Consider the following 22024-nt stretch of genomic DNA (forward strand, 5'->3'; position numbering starts at 1 on the left):
TCTCTAGTTGTGTGACAACATCAGCACACCACTATTAAGTTTTTATTATGAACTAGAAACCTATTGTGAACTATGTCCGCGTTCAACTTTATTATTTTTAGTAGGCAATCAGATGAAAAAGTATAACTCAAATTTGTATGAAGCCCACTGGCCGAACTGGTCTTACATGTCTCAATAATTTTACGATTTTCTCTTTCGTTTCAAAAATTGTTATTGCTGTCGTATTCGGATTGTTATCATCTTTGTTGTTTATTCATTCAATTAAATAATCTCTCATACACATATTTTATATTGACACAGAAGGTATGTAGGTATATTAGGGTGATCCGAAAATATTCCTAAAAATCTGGTTTTTGGAAATTTTCCTGCTGTCACTCTCAGGAATTATAGAAAAAGCAAAAGTAAACCGGTATTTTTTTGAAGTCGGTTCTTATTAATTATGTACTTATGTATGTACAAAAAGAAAGACATTCCCGAAACTTTTAAAATTTTAGGTGTTTGAAAAAATTATTGCTTTTTTTAATTGCAAAAATTTTTAAAAATTTTGACTTATTATTGAAATTTATTCACATAAATTCAGACAATCGCTGAGTTAAAGCTGATCCAAGTCAAAACTTGTAAAATGTTTGCTATTAAAAAAAAAATTCGAACCGAGCGACCCCTACATTTTTTTTTGAATTTTCGAGGACGTCTTTATTTTGCACATAGAACGAAATAAAAGGGTGCCCTATGATGCTGATATTTTAAGAAGACCCTAATGCACATTTAACTTTAAGTTTTTTTCTATTTTTAACCGACTTTACAAAAAGGAGGAAAGTTATCAATTCGTCGGAATATTTTTTTTTAATGTATTTTACCGCATAACTTTGGACCACGTTAACCGATTTCTATAATTCTTTTTTTAGAGGAAAGGTGGTATCCCACAGGTGGTCCCGTTCTAATTTTGTTTAAATCCGATCATTGTACCATGAAGAGATTAACGGTAATCTAAAATTTTTATATGTGAATTGAAGTTGGTTTTGTTTTTTGCTTAAAAATTACTTGTTTCATAACAGATCATCTTATCTCTTAGTATATTCAAAAGTGTTTACTTTATGTGGTTACGAACACTTGTCGAACGAACAGTTCAAATAGCTAATAAAAATTGTTAGTTAAATATGCATCATAATTATAATTTTTTAAAATTTCTGAAGGGTAGTACTCGATCAAAAAATATTTTTTTAACGATTTTTTAGCAAGTCTACGAAAAAATATACATATTCTCTTTACACATATAAAGTACATGAGAAACTTCAAACCCTTGGCGACACCATTAAACATTAGCCGAGTTTAAAATAAATTTTTTTTCGATATTCATCAGTTCTGAAGGGTGGCCGCAAAACAAATTTGGACTGCCCTAATGTGCATACCTATAAATATGTACACTAGTTATAGGCACTATAGGCATTCCACGCCGAGCGTCTCAGGCACACGATTACTAGCATCATGCACGCTATATGTAGAAACTGACAATGAGAAAAATATAAAAAAAAAATAACGCAAACAAGAAACTGTTGATAATTTTCATCAACAAAACAGCTCAATCGAATCTATCGAGGTTATCAATACCAAAGGCAAAAGCGAAAAAAATCACTAAAAATAAGCAAAAAAAAAAACTCGTGCTGGAATTAAAAACAACAACAGAGAGCGCGCATCAAGTGTCACCAGCCATGAGCCGCCGCCAGTATAGAGCAGCAGCCATTGCGAACCGGCAGCATTTTGAAACGGCTCGGAACAAGACAAGCAAGTGCTTTCGACAGCATAATTTTCAATTTCACAGCGTAGCACCCACCAAACACACACCGAGTAATTAAAACGCCAAAAAAAAAAAATATTTCACCGCATCCATGCGAACTGTACACGAGAGCGTATTCAAGCCCAAACTGATGGCTGAAACGAAATTCATTGTGGATATTCGACCTGTTAACCGCAATGCAGCAGCGCTATCCAGCGCAAATGCAACCGCCACCGCTGCTGCCGCCGCCGCTAATAATAACAACACGCTCCCTAGTCCATTAGCGGTAAACACAACGAATTTGGGTCATGTTGGTGTGGGTGTTGATGTCGGCACTGGAGCGCATCGTGGTCTTAACGGCAACGGCGTCGGCGGCGGCGGTGGCGGTGGTGGTGGCGCTGGCAATTCACGTAACTCCAGGGCGGAAGTGAATTGGCGTCGTGTTTTCACCGTTTCATCGCTGATTGTGTCGTTGCTGCTGATTAGCGGTTCAATTTATCTACATTTGCGACGGAAGCCACATCTCGGTCGACTGCGGCACGAACAGCAGCAGCAGCAACACATTTCAGTAGCCGGCGGTGTTGGTAAGTTTTGTTTGTAGTGTCAAAACTAACTAGAGATGTCTTAACTCAGAAACACCGTACGACTAATTGACTGAATGTTTGTAGCTGCAAAACGGGTTTACTGAGAAAGTGTTGGTGTTGTTTTTATTTTTCAACTGTGTGAAAAGTTATGATCTTCTTTAGTGCACTTGCTATGCTTTTTCGAACGTTGTTGTTGTTATATGTATATATGTATGCCGGTTCATTGCCGGCGGGCGGTAATGTACTTAGTTGGATTTGAGTTGTTTAAGATATTTGCACGTAAGTGGTAAGTGGTTTTAGTATTTGCTTATGAAAACGGAATGTTTTTGTGGAAGCGAGAGATGCATACAACTTAATTGGCAATATCCGAAATATAATGGTGTTCAATCGCAGTGCAATGCACTAAATTCGAAAAATTTCTTTAACGAGTTGGTTTAAGTACAGTTATGATAAAAAATTTTATTAACTTTTTATGAACTCTTAAAACGTATTTTTATATCATTGATGAAACTTTAACACTGAAATGGCATTATCCTGCGAATCATAAACAACTGTCGACCATATATCTACAGTAGCTGTAAAATTTAATTGCTCGTTAAATGCCATTGGCAGCAAATACGAATTTGGAATACAAAAGAAAGTTTAAGTAGCGGATATAGCGTGATGGAAATAAAAATTGCGTTCCTAGGCATACGAAGTAAAAAGATGTATGTACATGGGCGTAGCCATAATGAAATTTAGGGGTGGATGGGGGTTTCGAAACTATTAAGCTAGCATTTCAGGGTAATACGTTTTACATATAGGGGATGCTTGGAAGTTAGGGGGCTCAACCCACCTACCCGCCCCTTCTACCTTGATACGCCCATGTGTTATATGGCTATGCCCATGTGTTGCATGTATTTGGATCGTCTCTGTGAATAGTGCGTAGAGTATGGAAAATTACAAATGAAGAAATTTCTTTAGAGATTGTCTTCTGAAAACCGAAAATAAAAGTATTTAATATTTTACTGCGAAAAGTTTTTTATAGGTGAAATCTTTTTATTTTCATACTAAAGTGCTTCTGAGGCTCTTGAAATTAAAATCTTTATACTTTTAAAAATTCCTTAATTTTTTTTAAATTTGGTTTTACATATTCTCCTGCGACAGAAGAGAACCAAATGTCTAGCTTTTGTAAAGTGCTGAAAATTAGGGTTTCGTTTAACTAATTAGACGCGAAAACTGCCTAACTGAGAAATTAACTAACCGTCGATGAAAAAATGTCCTTCGTCAAATACAGATGTCCTGAATAACATATCAAAATTATCAAGTCGGTGCAGAAAATATCGAAAAAATTAATAAGTATGGTTCTTTGTGGGGGTTCATGACAAGAATATCCGTAGTGCAGTAGAGTGCCGTAGTAGCAATCTTTAAACTGAATTTGGCAGTAGCTTAAAACTTGCACTTTATTATAATAAAATTTAATCATCTACCAGACTGCATACTCAAAGAAAACCTCAAAAAAAAAAATTAAACAAATTTATAGCATATTCTCAAAAACTATTTTTTTGGCAAAAAATTTGTATGTGAAAAATTAAAAAAAAAATTAATATTTATTTTCATAGAGAATTTTGATGTGATGTATTTGTGTGATTATTTTCAAATTTTTTCTTCGTCCCGTTCTCGAGATATTTGGAAAACTATTAAATCGATTTGTTTTTGTGCTGTAACTTTTTTAAAAATGCATTAATAAAGCTAAAGTTTTATATTTATTTACTATTTATGTTTATGCATCAACACTAAAAATTTGAAACACATCAAACACGTGAAGTTTGAACCCCGTCCGTTTTGGTATGGAACGCCCCATATAGCCCTTGAGTCGTTAGCATTGCAAAGTGGTTGAAACTGTATTTTAATTAAGAACTAGCACACTCAAAAAAAGGTTGTCATCAGGACGATGCTACTTAGCCATCAACGTGAAACTTTCCGGTATCTATTTTTCCTCATAAATCATCTTAACTAAATGATAGTTTTCGTTGTTACATTGAAACCAGAAAGAACCAAAAAGTCTATACAGGTCTCAATTTGATATTGTTAACGGTAAAACTTGACTTTTTTCTCATCAACTTAATAACCAAAATACAAATCTAATATTTTTCAATACTCTTTTTATATTGTTAATGGTTATATTCAAACCGAAAAATTAAGCTGTTAAAATTTCCATTTTAACACAAAGCGTATTAAACTTATAGTGATCATTTTTTCTTGAGTGCATATACACGTTTGTCCTTGTAAAGCCATTACACTCTAGGAGTACTCTTAGCGTTCCCAAAGAACGATTACTACTGGCATTATAAACCATTTCGCTAGACATTACATTTTGCTTCTTGACTGCAAGAAAACCAACCACAACTATCAAATAGTTTATTCATAGATTTGATAGCCATTTAATGACCACTGGATTACTTACTCCACTCATTTGCATTGCATTTTCATATACCGTCCAGCCATGTAATCATAAAATTAATAGAGAGGCATAAGAAACCAGCAATAAAACCGACTGCAGTTGTTGCGGTTTAAATATTGTATTATAGATTCTTACATACATATGTATGTACAAACACACACATTAGTAGCATCTGCTTTACTCACATCCTCATTTACATTTTCTCATACATAGCTGCGGCTTTAGTTGCTCCACTTGAGGACAAGCACTTGCCACCAACCAGCGCATTCACTATTAACAACAAGCTGACATCATTGAAATTGCCATACTCACCAGCATTACAAACTCAACTATCAGCAACGCCACTATCGCCACAATCATCGACAATTCGAACACTAATCCGCAGCGATTTTACACAACCCATACCAGAGGAGAGCGTAGATTTCGCACAAACATTAGTAGTTGTGCATGCCAATAACTACAACAATAATGATGCTGCTACTATCACTGCGGATAATAATAATGGCCACGCCGTGTTGGCTACACTCACAGTGGGTAATACATTGCCGCCGCACCAACAGCAACTAACTATGTACTCGTACTTAGGCAATGAATTTCGTGTCAAAAACGTTAATGCAACACAAATTCAATCTCATCCACAGCATCAACACCTGACGCAATCACATCCGCAACCATATCCGCGCCGTTAGCATCCGCAAGGCCACCTTCGGTAGCTGCAACAACATCCGGCAACTCTTTTGCGACTCACAACTCTGGCGCAATGGCAACCACTTCAATGGTATCAATAGATTCAGCGCCAAGATGGAATGCACCTTCCGTTGTTACGGATACTCGTTCAAGGCATATCACCGAAGCTTGTATGCAATGCATTTGCGCCACGGCAACCCAGTGCCGCCCAGTCACATGCGGCAATAATATAGAAGACTGTGGCGTTTTTCGCATATCACAGCCCTACTGGTTGGATGCCGGCAAGCCAGCACTTGAGGGCGATGAGAGTTATGCCAGCAACACGACCACAAGTAAGTCACTTTCAAACAACAGCTTCCATGAATAAATACCTACACATGCACATTTGCGCGTACACTTATAATACATACAAACATACAGATATACATAAACGTAGAGCAGAGGTTCCCAAACTTTTTTTTCTCGTAGACCACTTTAAAATTTTTACTGGTTTCTTCTGAACGCGCTGCTACATTTTTACCATATTTTCAAAACTCAACAAAAAATTTTAAGATTAGATTCAACGATCGAATATGAAAGTTTTTACAAATAACACTTGCGGACCTTCCTAAAAGAGAGTTCGTTAAGCTATCAAAATACGCACTCGCTCTGAGGAGTTATATTTTTTAAGAGCACTCCAATTTAACTCATAAAAGAGGAAGTCTTAATTGATTGCTCTTTAATTCAGTTGTAGTGAGGAGGAAGATGGAAGTTTTATTCCTCAGTGAAGAATTTTTACGATCTCTGTCCTAAAATACACTACTCAAAAAAATTAGGGGAAGTTTTAAAAAAAGGAAATTAAAGGTAAATAAAACGGCTTTCTGTTCCATATGCGGATCTAACTTAAAAAATCTTTTTCAAGCCCGTGCACCAAAAAAAACCAAAAACTTCAAATCTGTTTTTTCACGCTATCTGTCAGGTTTACATTAGAACCGTAGCTCCTAAAAACTTTTAGCTAAAAAGTCTGTAAATTAGAACGTAAAAGCTTCAAAATACTTTTCTTAAAGTCTCAATGCGACTATTCTTCACGGAAATACAGCCTGTCAAAATTCACCGAAAAATTTTAATATTTGTTTTTTACTCCGTTAGTTTTTTTTATCTGCTTAGATTGCACTATGGGTAATTTTACCAATTTTCGTGGCCAAAAATCAATTATGACAACACAAATACGTTATTTAAAAAAAATATGATGAAAATTTGGCATACGCTTTCCAACATTTTTGCAAAAAAAAAAAACATTTAACCCCTTGACGACCGTTGGGTCGGTCAGTTTTTAATTTGTGTTTTTGTTGAAAAAGTTTGCATGCAGTTTTTTCGAAATATACATATATATTAAAGATAATATTTTTAGGTACGAAAAACGACTTTTCGCCAGAATTTTGGCCGGTAAAGCCCAGCCAAGATTTGTATTCTTTGCTATCGAAACCAGATAAATTTACGTGGACCGAAACTTTCTAAATACAAGTCGTGAACCCCATATTTTTTCACACCAACGTAGACCCCGTCGAGTCTCCCGTGTACCACTGTGGGTCCGCCTAGACTACTGTGGGTCCGCCTAGACTACTGTGGGTCCACCTAGGCCACTGTGGGTCCGCCTAGACCACTTTGGGCATCACCGACCTAGAGAGTAGTGAATGCTGAAAATTTGTGTGCTTTTGCTTCTCGGAGCCAGTTAATGCTTGCGCATGTGTATGTGTTTTGTGATCCCTCTGGCTGTTTCATTTAATGCGAGCTGCCATTATACCAGCTCCAAGTCCAGTAGGTAATGAAATTTCAACGCCACCCACTCACGGCCACTTACCTATGCACACACACGCTTTTAAACACGTCTACAAAGTGTGACTAGCTAGTAGTTCTTCAGTACTCCTCAGTAGCTTTAGTGCTTTCAAGTTTTCGTTGAAAATTTCATTTTAAATCAAAAGTAGTGTACAAGGCGTGCAAGTACACACTTTGTCCGAACTGGGTTAGATTGAGTTTCAAGTATAAAGGATTTACACACACATACATACATGTATGAATGTAGAAGCTTAAAGGTGGCTGACTTTTTATTGCTTATTGCTGGTATTATTGAAATGCAAGAGTTTCGATGCATTCTTCAACAGAGCAAATTTTTTTTTAATTTTTGTGGTTCACCATTGAAAACAAAATTCAGCTAGGCATTAAGCTTGTTGGACCTCATTCTGTTCCGTAATTATCCCTATTAACAGCCTAAGTTGGGAGTGTTCCAATAGCAAATGAGCTTGTGTGTGCTTCTTTGAACGTTAGGTCAGCGACCCACCTTTTATTAGACAATTCGAAGTAGTTTGTCCGAAGCTAAAGTTTGCACGATGCCAGCTCTACAGCCCCATTTTGAGGAGAGTTTTCAGCCGATAAGCGGGTAACTGATCCTGAAAGTTCGTCAGAGCTTTGCAGTTACCCAACTGTGATATCAAAATTGGTTGGTTCGTAGAAGCGTCACCCGAGCACTTTTCCAGGACCCAATTAGCACTGAGAGCACCATTTTGATACGTTTTAACAGATATGTGCCTTTATGATTGGTCAGTTTCGTCAAACCACTTGGCTTCGTCAATGAATCTATATATCTTTGGAAGGAGAATCTGCCTAGTGTGTCTTTCCTTATACGTGCTAGTGCTGGTCCCTCGCAAATGTAAGACTGTTTCCTTACTTCCCTATAGATTGCAGCTGCGGCACCGTGGGTTGTACGGGAGGTTGCATGTTCGCCAATGGGCAGTTAACCTAACTTCCTTAGAAGTTCGTCTGCCTTTGGTTTGTCATACTGCGGCCAGATATTCTTCTCAAATGCAAATTCAGTTCCCTTTTGATGAGTCCGAGTGGACAGTTTATTGTCTCTGCTTATGATTTATTTAAACATACTCCGACTTTATCCAACTCACCAGCCCTCTCATTTCCATGTATCGTATGTTCCTAAGGCCAGGAACACAGATGAGAGTGTTGTTTATTGACTTGGTCGTCGAGCTTAACGCGCATTTGCACTCTCTTACTTATTTAGATTTTGTTATCGGTGCAATAAGTGCCACTTGGCTATATATGAGAAAATATGTACCTACTACATGCTTTTTGTACCCGTGCCCAGTTTCTCTCTAAAGCTTTGTAGGCCCTCTTAATTTCCAGTACTTCAAAAAAATATTCAGCATCTCATAGAACATCCCCGCACCCATACCGCAGTCCATTTTGGATCCGTCAGTATAGATTTCAGTGAAATTCTCTCCTAAAATTCATTTTGGAGATAACTCTTGCGGGTATGCACCACTTCCTATTTGTTTGTTATTTTAACTCACTGGTATCTATTTCAGTAGAGTGTGAGTATGTTTTTCAATATCAAAACTGTTTCCTATTCGCCCTTCAAAAGACCAAAGTCGATATTGAATAGACTGGGTGCTTTAAATTTGTCGGGCAGGCTTCTAAAGTTATATAATATCCACGTATATTGTGTCCTTCCACTTATTCAAAGTATTTAATCTGACTGTATTACTTCTCGCTTGAAGTTTACGAGTCAGTAGGGATAAAATTAAGTGCAATTACCAGGGCGAGATGGAGGGTTATTAGCCCCCTTTACCTTATTAAATTTGAATCTAGTAGTAGATTCTTCGATTGATGCCTACCAAGCTGTGACTCCACAGAAGATGATCGGGAGAACCACTGTCATGTATATCCAGTGCACTATCTACGGGTTAATGCCCCATTTTTTTACCAATAGCAGAATTACAGGCCAACAGGACAGTAATGGCTTTTCTGATTTTTGCTTCGTAGTTCCGTTTTCAGGGAAGCACCCTGTCCGAGATAATTCCAAGTATCTAACCTCATTCGCTACGCCACTGAACGAACTGACTTGGAGTGAAATAGTTATATACATTTTTTTACAGATTGATGTTGAGTTCGCATGCTGCCCTCAGAACGGGTTCCTTCAATATGTACCGAGTTTTATAAAAGTTCGCCTAAAATCGGAGAGTGGTTATGCCATACGAGCGAGGAGAGAACCCCGCTAGGCGGTGTGCCTCTTGACGCATATCTGATGAAAGATGCTCCCAACATCTCCGGACGTAAACTATTTCTTTTACAAAAAAGAATACTAACGAATTCCGCCAGAGTTTCTGAAACTCTTATTTCAATGTAGGAAGTTGATAATAGCCCCTAAAGCAAGTTTATTGAAAGCCAAGGCTTTTACGATGTTAGCCTTAATTTAATGTAATAGCGCAAAATCTACAGATCTGCGTTCGATGATGTACTAATCCAATAGCCCCTCCAGTGTTTTAAGAAATAAATAACTATAGATTAAAAGGCGTAAGTCATTAGGCTCCTAGTAGAAGGACATGCTTCCCTGTGCCCAAGCTAAGGTTTTGAGAGAGTTTGCTTGTTGAGTATTGAAGAAATAGTTCCAAGAAAACTTTCTACTTTAATATTCTTTGTAAGTTTTTACCTTTTATTCATTTTTATTTTTTCTTTTCATCGTTAAAATCAATTCTGGTTAAATATGCTTTTACATAAATTGCAAATTTCCAAATTTTGTTTGACACTTTAAACCCGAAATTGGGACAAAACAAGGGAATTAATTCCATCGGACTCAACTTGAATTACACAACTAGTGTCAAGAAATTCTGTTGGCCCGTTTATGCTGCCATTCATTAATTTTTAACCAGCAAAATGAGCGACAAACTCAAAGCTGTAGTTTAAAAACTTTCTACGAGATATCAAGAAATACTTACATATTTCAAATGGGCAAACAGAGGAGCGTTCAACTAAAAACAGTCAAACTGCTAAAAAAAAAAAACAGAAAATACGCGACGCTTTCACACTTTTGCAATAACCGGCGACTCGCGCACCACCACCACTACACTAGCGAACAAAGTCAATCAGTGAAGAATAAACAAGCGAAAAAAAAGTAATTGCCATCGTTGCAACAACGCAAGGGCGTTTCGATGCACGATACGGGCGTTGCTAAAGTTTCACATTAACATGTTGATTGAAAAGCTGAACTTGCCATTGCCACCTTTGCGGGGCATAAACATAACGAAAAGGGGGTCAGCGTAAAACGATAGGCTGCAAACATCCGCTATCAGTCATGGCATCGAGTCAGCTGTGCGCCAACGTTAAGCTGGTCTAAGTGCAATATGTATGTATGTACACCAGCTACCAGCTACTCACAAATTCACTCACCTTCATATATATATACGTACATAGTTACTAAGCTGCCTAGTAGTTTATTCATTGAAAGTATGTATAACTTGTTTTTCCGCTCTACTTACAGCTTACGCCCACTGTGTCAACAACATCTACTGTGCGACTCGTACTGTCGCTGCCTACATCAGCAGATATGCACGCGACTGCAATGGCGATGGTGTAATTGAGTGCCGCGATCATATTGCACTGCATCTGCTCGGTCCCAGCGGTTGTGCTCAGTCCGAGGGGGAGTTATCGCCGATATACGTGCGCCGCATGGCGGACTGTTTGGCAGAGTATGAATGAATGAAATTCGAGAATCGCGTGAATGGGGGCGGGTCAACAAGCGGTGAAAGTGTACAACACTCGTTAAAGAAGTCAAGTGTAGTCATCAGTGTTATAAATACATCCATACATATAAATATGTAGTATAACTGCGTATGCATTTAACATCAGACTAATGATACCGAAATGGTAGAAAATCACTATGCTCGTAGAAGCGCCAATATCTTGTATCCTGACACGACTACTACTTATATAAGTACATATATATATGGATATATATGAATGTTCTATGTTTATACATATGTAAAAGCAATAGCCATCAACAAAATTTTTTCGTTGAAAACTTTTCCCAAACTACGTGCATACTTTTTGTGTGGTTATGTGTGTACGTATGGGAGTGTGTGCTATCGAGTGTTTGCGCAAAAAAAATGTACAGCCGAAATTGAACAGAAAGCGTGTAGTATAACGACATGCACTGATTGATTGATGCATTGTCGGCAGGCAAAGTAATTTGTAAAATTTAAAAACAATAGCAGGAAACTAATATAGCAAACATGTTGTAAATGTTAAACGATATTTACGCGGAAAATGGTGAATTTGTATTGCCAAGCAGATTTTTTATATTATTTTAGCATTTAAGATACTTAAGCATAAATAATCAAATACTCGTAGAATATTTTAAATAAAAGTATGCCTTTAAATTATTTTTTGTTTGCTTTATTGAACAATTCCACTATCAGGTTAACTGCAGTTCACAGGGCGATTTTGGCTAATATAGCTGCAAGTTTTTTGTAAGACGATTGCGAGGCAGTAGGCAAGATAGTTTCAAAAATTTTGTTTATTCTGTAACAAAAAATGTTCCTTTGCCAACATTCATAGTAAAAGCTCTTCTAACAGAAAGCATTTGAGCATTCAAACAGTCGCAAACACCGAGTGAGCGAAGCACTGGCGCGCCATTCCATCCATCCTAAATTCGAATCCTCGGGCAAAGGAATATTTTTGATTATTTCTTCGTTTAATTACATTTACTTGTTAGAAATTTACTTTTTATATTTTTTTCTTTTTTTTTTTAATTCAACAATTTTTTTTTTAGAGCTTGAGGCCGTTTTTAATGAAAAACTTATTGTGGAAAAGCAATAATAATTTGAAAAATTGGTAGAAGTGATAGCTATTTCGGAAATCACCACATTAAATAACCTAGCGATATATCAAAGATTTCGTATTTATCTAAATTACCGTTATATGAGATGTGGGCGTGCTTATTGTCCGATTTTTTAAATTTTCAGCCGTTTGGTATTTTGTATCAAGGCCAACCAACTGTGCCAAGTTTGGGAGAAATGTATGGAGCTGTTGCCAACATATACAGGCGGCTTACTTTGCGAGCAGAAATTATTTAATTTCAAAAATAAAGCAAAAAAATTTCAGATATCGGCTCAAAAGGAAAATTTAATAAGTGCACAAATCCACGGCATAAGTGTCACTAATTTGCCTTACAATTTCAAACGAATTTAATTCGCACACCCATTCGGAAATCATTACGGAAGAACCTCCCGTGCACTATATATTGTATCTCTTTTCTGGTTGTTGCAAGCATAGTAACTCATTTTCATGAAAGCGATATAGCGAAGCGGATGTAATGCAAAGTTTCGAGGCCAAAAGTTGAAACTGGCGACCACAATGAAAATTTGCCACCTTTTATGGCATTAATATTTGATGTACGCGGCGACTAAGGTGCCAGCAGGGAAATTTACAGTCACAACAAAGCAAATGTAGGTGCATATATATATATAGCGCTTATCATGATTATAATTTATATATTTTAATTTTAATTACTTTTGTATAAAAAATATAGTTTATTCTAAATCCAAGTTTCAGTATTTGTTGAATATCAAAAAAAAATAAATAATCAACAAACTTTCGTAAAAATGTCGAGCATTTAAATTACATTTCTTAGAAATACTTTCAGTTGCAGTTTTGTAGGACGTTGATTTTTCGCAACTTTTTGTTGAAGGCGTTGCTCATTTTCTGCATATAAAAAAAATGTTCGAACATACTCGTACATACTCCGAATGGAAGAAAAATACTGAACTCGTCAACAAAAAAAACATTGGCAAAAAAAACGATAAGTTTCAGCAGCTTCAAACCTTAAAAATTTGAATGGGCTATAAAACTGCATACTCAAAATTTTTCTAAGAAATCTAATTAAAAATCTCGAAATTTTTACGAACATATTTTGATATATATTTTTTTTTATATTGCACAATGTTTGAAACTTAAATATTTGCGGGTTTCATTAAAGAAGAAACTATATTTATATAAAAAAAAGTAACATAAATAGTAAAATCTTATCAATGTATGGGTGTCGTATATGTAGTTATGGTAAGCACTATATGTAGACACATGTTCGTTTATATACATACACACTTTGTAAGTGCGGATGTTTTTGGAACATTAAGGAGTATGTAAATATGTATGTATGTAGAATGTAACAAGCGTGTTTAGTGTTGACAACCAACAGCAAATATCTACGTAAACAGTCAGCCTTCCTGAGGGTATCATCGAAACATTATTTGTACATGTGTTCTATATTAGGGAGGTGCCTAAAATCTCAATATCTAAATTTTGGCACATTTTTAATTTGTTCGCCAAATAAATTTAGTAATCAATATTTAGCCACCAAAGATTGACATTTGTTTATTCTTTTTTTTTTGGAATAAGTGCAGTATTTTGCAAATTTTTACCAAGTTCTTAAACACTGGTTTACAAGTACTTGATTATTTAAAAAAACGCAAGAAACTCATGTGTAGGGAAGAAATAGTAAGACCTTCCTGAGCTCAAAACCTTTTTTTTTGTAATTTTTTTCTTTGGGCAGTTTTTTGAGATAAAGGTGTGTTTTCTGAAATGTCCGATCAATGACAATTAGTACTTCGTTAGAAAGAAAATTAAAATACGCGTCAAACGACATACCAAATCAGCATTTTGTAAAATTTTTTCGATTTAAAAAAATTGAAATATTTTAAAAACCCTACGGGCGCCGTAATAATTACTAAAAATTTTAAAATTTTACGGCACGTATTTGCTACGTACGTAGATCAACAAAATTTATAAGTTGATACTATTATGGACTACCCTAGTGTATATGTATATTTATATTTGCGTGGTTTTGTGCCTTAAAGTGAAACATTTAAATCTGAGAAGCATCCCAACAACAAAAGGCTGGCAAAGTAAAGCATTTGCTGAAATTTATTTTAGCGTCTTTTGTTGTTGATTTTGTTTATTTTTTTTTTCTTTTTTCAAACATCGGATACTTTTGCTCACGTTTACATAGAAGTCAACCGGAAAATTATCATCGAAAACCATAAATTGCCACCAAGTGGCGTTATCACTTACGCATTTGGGGGCTATTTATGCGAGACAGATTTTCATACACGCACACACACACACACACACACACAAGCATATAAACGCACTAGCATGTAGTATTTTAGGTGTGAACCATTGAAGCTTAAATGATTTTTAGAGGGCAAACTGTATCTTTGCTTTGCTGGCGAAAATTTTTGGTTGTTTGAAGGTATCTACCAACCAACTAATACCCACCGTGTCAAATGTGCTTCGGTGTATTAGGAAGAGGATGATGATTGGGTTCATAAAACGCTGAGTGAGAAAAAGAAGATAAAAATTGCGAGCATTGAAGTGGAAAGGCTACAGGTTTATGAAGGTGGAAATAGGCAAAAAGTGTATGCCGATATTGGCAGTGCGTTTCGATGTTTTAAAATTTGGCAGAAATTTAAACTTGCACGTACATATATTGAACTAATACAATAAAGTAGAATTAAAAAATTTTCTAAGTACTCTTTAATATTTCATATATGTATAGATAATATTTCGCTAGCATAGAGTGAAAAGTTGTTAAGTCCACATTTTGATGGAAAAAGAAAGAAAATTAAAAATCCATCATTTCCAAAACACCGATCTACTTCTTTTATTTCTGCCCATTTCTATGCAGTGAAATGAAAATTTGCTAAGCCCAAAAAATACCAAAAAAATTTCTTAACTAAACGTGGAACTCTTCCAATTCGAATGGATTTAAGTTTTGCTTTCAATACGCAAAATGGTGTTATTAAATTTTGCAAAATATTTGAAAAAAAAAACTGAGTTTGGGAAGTTCTACTTCTCTCCTGTAAAATTTAAAAAATTGTACTTAACAAATTTTCACTCTAAGCTAGCGATATGTATTTTACAGTGAAACATATGCTGCTGTTTAGCCAAATAGCTTTACATATGGAAATTGTCAGAAATAAAGGTAAAATGTGTATGTGTGCACAATCCAAATAAACGTTGCTCTACCAAATATACATACATACGTATGTGTATATGCCGCCATTCAAGTGTAAAACTTTTAGACCATCCACAAATCAAAATGTTATTTATCCCAAATCCGAGGTTACCCAAATCTCCATATGTCGGTGTACCCTTTTGTTTTTTTTGGTGAGCTTAGGCGCCGCAAAGTGGAGCAAAAAAGGTTGCTGTGGACAAATCAATTTTGAGAGCCGATTTGAAGTTTATTTTTTTTTTTATAAAAGATAAATTAAAATTCGCGTCGATCTATCCGTGGCGATTTTTCTTAAATACATATCAGTATAGATGACAAATTAAAACCGTTTTTTAATTAAATGCATCCTATGGAAAAATGTTTATGAATATTTTCTTAAATAATTGCAGGCATTTGAAATTATTCTCAAATATTTTCCAAAAAATTTTACGCATTCAAACGTAAATTTTTTTTTATTTCATTTTTCAACATAAATAAATAAAAAACTAGAGCTTTTTTAAAAAATCGTTACTGATAGATCGACTCGAAATTCCATTATCTCTTATTTAAAAAAAAAGAAACATGAAATCGGTTCATATTTAGGCTCTCAAAATCGATTTGTCCACAGCAACCTTTTTGCCCCACTGTGCGTCGTGACTTAAGTGCAATAGACAGGAACGAACAACAGCCGTCACAAATTGTGTTAAAACCTATTGACAGCAAATTTATTTTGTGTGTGTTTCGTTCATGCGATTCGAATGTTTTTATTTTTGCATTTTAAAAAAGGCTTTATGCAGCTTTTTTATACATACATAGGTTGTTTAGTCGCAAGTAGATTAGCATAGTTAACCCTTTATTTGTTAAATTTATGCACAAATGTGACATTGAGTGCTTAAGTGTGTCAAATTTTACAATAACTGTGAGTATGCACTCGTACATTGACATAAAATCCTTTTTATGATATATGTATGTAAATAAAAATGTTTACGTACATATGTATGTATGTATGTGAATATGGATTTACTTAATACACTCTATAACGACACGTGCCTAACGCACAAAGACGAGTTTTAAACTGGTGAAATTCCTAAAGGAGTCTGGTAAGTAGGCAGCGGAGAAATTAATTCCCACCCACTGCCTCTTGTCTTAAGTACATTGGGCAGTAAAGCCTGAGTGCTTGGAACATTTGTTTTTGGTTTTTCCGACCACCCACAATTCCATTACATGCCATTCCAAGGATAGACTAGGCTAGCTAGCCACTACTTGGCTTCACAGCGACAATCAAAGTCCATAGCGATACCAGAAGCAATGTTGAAGGACGTAATAGTTCTCTTATCACTACTCTTAAAAGTACTTTATGTGCGCTTTTTTGTGGGTACCTCCACACACGCTAGAAAACTTACTCGCAGGGGACAGATCTGCAGCCTTTCAAGAGCTGGACACTGACAGATGATATGCACTACAGTCGTCTCATTCGTTCGGTATCTCCTGCAAACGTTATTGTGAGTTAGACTTAGGTTATAAGTATACCATGCTAACACACAATTTCCTGCTCCTTCTTATGAGATATAAAATAAGTTTTATGATGATTTCGAAAAACACGAGTTTTTAGTACGGGCTACGAATTTTGAAAATAAAGCGTAGTGATCACGTCCGTTTCAAAAATGAATTCGCTTTTTTGTACCGATTACTTAGTTCGAAAAATCCGAATTTTAAGTAACCGGTTTTTTTTCTTAATTGGTAACCGTAACAAAATAATACGACTTCACTATTGAAACAACCATAATAAAATTAACGGGCGATATCACTCATTTTTTCTCAAAATTGGTAATTGGTACTTAAACCCAAGGTGTTCGAAATTGGTAGCCGGTGCAAACAACCGATTGCAGTTTTGAAATCGCCGTGAAGCTATCCTGCTATGAGTAAAGTTTCAAAAAATTACGACCTCTTTTTGCATATTTCTACATTTGTGCATTTTGTAGCAGCGATGCGGTAATTGTCAATAGTTTTGAATTATTAAAAAAAAATCCTGTCGAATTGTGGAATAAAAAATTTTCTTATTTTGATTAAAATATTTTTCTGAACAGCATCCTATGTGAAATTTTTTCAGGTGCAGCAGTAACTCTTAGATATTTCGAATTAAACTGTGGCAGCCAATGGCTACAACTCATTGGCCCCTCTTCTTAATGTTGTGAAATTTATTATATCACAAAAAATAATGTTTTTGCTTATTTTAATTACAGACACTGTGAATTGAATAAATTTTTGAGCAAATTGAATAAATGAACCCGACAGATTACATGCAAGTCAGCAAAGTGATTGACACAAAATTTAAAGGCCAAAAACTGTAATGAATAATTCGTTGTTTTTTTTTTGTTTTTTTTTTTATCATTTGACAGCGAGTGAACAATCGACGGCTTATACTTACACAAGCGTAAATTTAAACATTATCTGCGTACTGTTTTCGCAGCACAAATCACTCGTTGTGCGGGGCATATGAGTGACATTAAACCACATCGGTTTGAAGGCGTTGCGGTGCGGTGCGGTGCGCTGCGGTCAGCCATCAATTTGACGTAACCACCAATATACATATGTAAATTTGTATACATACATATGTAAATGTACATGAAGGTCGTTCTAGCCATAATGATTATAATTATTTTGCAACATCAGTTAAATCGGGAAAAAAACGCATTAAGCAGAAAATTGTTCTATTTAACAGCACGAGACTTTCTTCGCCCAGTCATTGTGGCATGCGGCCCTCCTACATAAGCACAACGACCCTCATCAATGTCAAGCAGTAACAGGCGCAAGCTTACCCAACAAAAATATTAGACAACACTCGTACATACAAATATAAACATACTAAGTATTTTAGTGCATAGTTAACTGCGGCGGCATATTTTTCAAATATTTTATTGCTTTTTAAAGTCAAATACTTGGCAGTGGGTAAGGCAGTTTGCATAAAAGAGAAAGAAAATGGAGGAAAGAAAAGTTAGTTGTGAAACATAATTTGACTTATGGCTCAAGGGATATGACCTAAGGTTGTCTGGGCATTATTTCAACAACATTTTCTCTGTCTTACACGCGCCTACGATCAATACCAATGCCATTTTATACTTTCACGTGCCACTTAATTGTTGTATTTCGTTCGTCTCCCACATTCACTTGGGAAAACAAACTCCTTCGGCGCAATATGCCTTTGTGTATACTTATAGATTGCCGTACATTGAGCGCTTAAATGTCAGTACGACAAAAACTTTAAAAATTTAATAAAACAATTCGTTGCGTGGCTTGTGGTCTGCTGTTCATCAAATTGTGATTGATGGCAATATATTTTACAAGCGTGCGTTTTATGGATGCATTTTTTTAGAGCTCAGTTGGAGATGAAAGTAGTAAAATAAAAACCTTAACGACCAAAAATAAGTGTTAAATATCAAAATTATTATATTTTTAGATTGTTACAAAACCGTAATTTTTTATTTGTTTTGTTTTCGATCAACAATAATTTTATTTGTATTGATCATTTTCAACGCTTATAATTGAAACTGCGTTTTAATGCCCGATTTCAAAATGTTATGGTCTAAAAAACTAAATCTTAAAATAACGATTTTATCATGAGAAAAAAAATTAAAAAATAAAAAATAAATATAACGCTCAAAAAATCAATGAATGTTCAGCTCTCACTATATACACTTAGCAGCAAAAGTCTGTATACACCATTTCTTTTTTAAATATTCACAATATTTTGCAAGTTAAAATTTGTTTGCAATTTTTTTTTATAAAATTGTGGACCATATAAACCACGGTATCAAGATTTACCAAAATTATAGAAACTTCAAGAAATTTTCATCAAAATTTTCAAATTTTTAATCAGTTTATCTAAAAAAATTCCAAGTACGCAATTTCGATATAATAATGTGTAGAAATTAAGTGGCTAAGAAATCGCGTTCTACGCATTTTCCTTCATACAAAGTATGGATGAGTGAAATATTTTTTATTTTGATCAGAAAAATAACTTAAAAAGTAATAATTTAAGCATGCAAAATATTGTGAATATTTAAAAAAATAATGGTGGATGCAGACTTTTGCTGTTAAGTGTACATATGCACCACTACAGCAATATCCTAGAGACCAATTTTCAGTTTTCTAGTCAAGGATGGACCGTCGCCGTTCTCTCTCGAGTCTGCGACACAAGTACGTACATCACGTCAAATGTCCAGGCACGCTTAGTGGTGTAAATCGAGCTATTTTTCAATCAGCTGGGAAGCAGATGCGAGACCAGTTGGACGTGCGCATCACCATAATCTTGATATAACTTCTTAACTACTTGATATTTATATCTGCGTAAAATAAAAGAAATTAGATTTGAAACTCTTACGATGAACAACGGCCGCAACTTGGCAAAGGGGAGAAACAATTGGAGAATTTTTTTTTTCGCGGCCCAAACTGGTAAACCAAGAATAGGTTGCGGTAAGGGGAAGGGAATCTATAAAAATATTTGTATCTTTACAAACAGTATCAAAATAACCATCAGAGTAAAGGATGGTTTTCACTATGTCCAATTTTGAAAATTTTTTCCCCTTTAACGATGATATTATGGGCCAAAAATGGACCGATAGCCGATTTAACAACACATATACCCATTCTGATCTAAAGCAATTTTACAGGAAACTTTTAGTTGAAATCAACAATCGCCTGGTGTGAACGGCCTTTCAACTAATCGCTTTCAATGAAGTTGGGGGTGCGCAGGCAACTTTTTATTCAACTAATCGGCTCTAAAATTGCCTGTGAAATCGCCATATGTGAACACCTGTTAAAGTGTGTTTGCATTGTTCAACTTTGCGTTGCGACTCAACGCAGGGTTGCACGAAAAAAAGTTTATTGGCTAAATGTTGGCTGGCGACTAACTTTGTTGAAAGCGATCAGTTGAAAGGCCGTTCAACAAAAAGTTGAATGCAAAGTTGAATCATACCAAATACGTCTATATTTGGAACAATAAACTTAGCTTAGTATTTTATTCTTAATTTAGTGATAGATTTTACAATGCGAAATGAGGTCTAAATTAAGATGGTGTGAACATAGCATAACCCTCAGAGCGTGGTAGATAATTCGAGTTTCAAATAATAGCAAGTTACAAAAGAAACTGCTTTATAGTACATTAAGCGGAAAATTTTCCCGCAAAACCTCCGACCCCCCCAAAAAAATTCCGGATCCGCCGCTGCGTCTAACGTGTAAATATTTATAGGTATAGCGTAGCGTCGTAAGCCAAGCCGGCTCTTAGCTAGTACTTATGTATATATATTAATTTGTAGTAATCGAAAGACTATATATTCCAGTTCCTTGGTAATGAAAGTCGGAATGCAAGAAATTCGAATACGCTCTTCTTCCCCCTTCATGCTGGCTCTTGATGTTACCCCTCATCTACAACCTAAATGTGCCAAGCCGGCTCCTAAGCGCAAAAGGCTCCTGGCAGTCACTTTGCCCATCTCTGTGCTAGGACATATGTACATATAAATTTACATTTGGTTCCGCAAGCAATTGCAAGTATCTAACATTTTCAACAATTATATTTATGCAGCAACAACAAAGTGCATAAACATATGTACATATGCATACGCTTGTTATGATGCCCCCCAAAGCAACAAATAATAATTGAATATGCCCCAATGGGATATGTTGACTGCAATTTGTTGGTTTTCCTAAACTAATCAAACAACCACAGTAAGAAAATTGTTTACTCGATTAGATAAATAACTTTCGTAATTTTGTACATATTTTAACATTTGAAAGTAATGGGAATCTAAGCTTAAAAAAGTTAAGCGGTCCAAGGGAGATGGTAACTTACTAACGAAGCACATTTTGGTGGAATAGATTCATATATACATATGTGTGTATGTATGTATATGTAAACGGGTATGTCGAGCCGAGTCTCTGTTGTATTATTACAATGCTTTTTTTTATGTATAAAAGCAGGAAATAAAGAAAGCGACATTCATACACATTTAACTAAAATGGCGGTAAGCACTTTTTAATGCTGAACATTCTCAAATTCACAAAAGCAAACACAAACAAAAAAACATCACGTAAATTTTAAGGAAATTACAATTATAAGCACACCCACTTTTTAATAGTAGTGTGTTTTTGTTTTTGCTTCCAAACACTGCGTGACTTGCATTTTCAGTGCCGAATATTCAAGGTAAAAAAAAAAAACAAATAAAGTTAAGTCAATTTGGGGGCTGTTTGGGATGAACTGTACATTCTAAGCTAAACGATTATTGTTTTGCGGACAAACCCAGCGCGAAAATTTATGCTTTATAGTGCAGTGAAAAATACAATAATTTTTTGTAGTGGTATATTCTTTTTTAATACTTAAAGGCAAATTGCAGGGGAAAGTAAAACTTGATTTTCGAAGCTCCGGAGTTTGTGGCACACAATGAGCCAAAAGCAGGGACCGTACTACAAATTCACTGAAATCTCGGATGTGATCTATTTTGCGCTTAGCAATGAAGAATTGTGGAAAATTGTAGATGTCGCTGCACTGCCACGCCCACAGCTTTTGTGGGCGGAAATGGTAAATTTCGTTCGGTTTTAATGAAATTTGGAGTTTATGCTAGTTTTAATCAGTAAGCACATCAAACTCCTTTAAAACTTAGGTCCACCAACTCTAAAAAAAAAATAGGCGCAAATGTTATAAAGTTATATTTTGATGAAATTTGTGT

General features: G+C 35.4%; 1 protein-coding gene across 1 annotated transcript; it reads left to right on the forward strand.

The window, feature by feature from the left end:
• Nucleotides 1-1721: 1721 nt before the first annotated feature.
• Nucleotides 1722-11531, forward strand: LOC118747747. Its single transcript, XM_036481872.1, has 4 exons — nt 1722-2358; nt 5015-5335; nt 5443-5820; nt 10794-11531. The coding sequence occupies exons 1-4, from the start codon at nt 1887-1889 to the stop codon at nt 11009-11011; spliced, it is 1389 nt and encodes a 462-aa protein (XP_036337765.1). The 5' UTR covers nt 1722-1886; the 3' UTR covers nt 11012-11531.
• The last annotated feature ends 10493 nt before the right edge of the window (nt 11532-22024 follow it).

Source organism: Rhagoletis pomonella, unplaced genomic scaffold, assembly GCF_013731165.1.
Source record: "Rhagoletis pomonella isolate Grant_MI unplaced genomic scaffold, Rhpom_1.0 Rhpom_scaffold_00012, whole genome shotgun sequence".
Lineage (NCBI taxonomy): Eukaryota > Metazoa > Arthropoda > Insecta > Diptera > Tephritidae > Rhagoletis > Rhagoletis pomonella.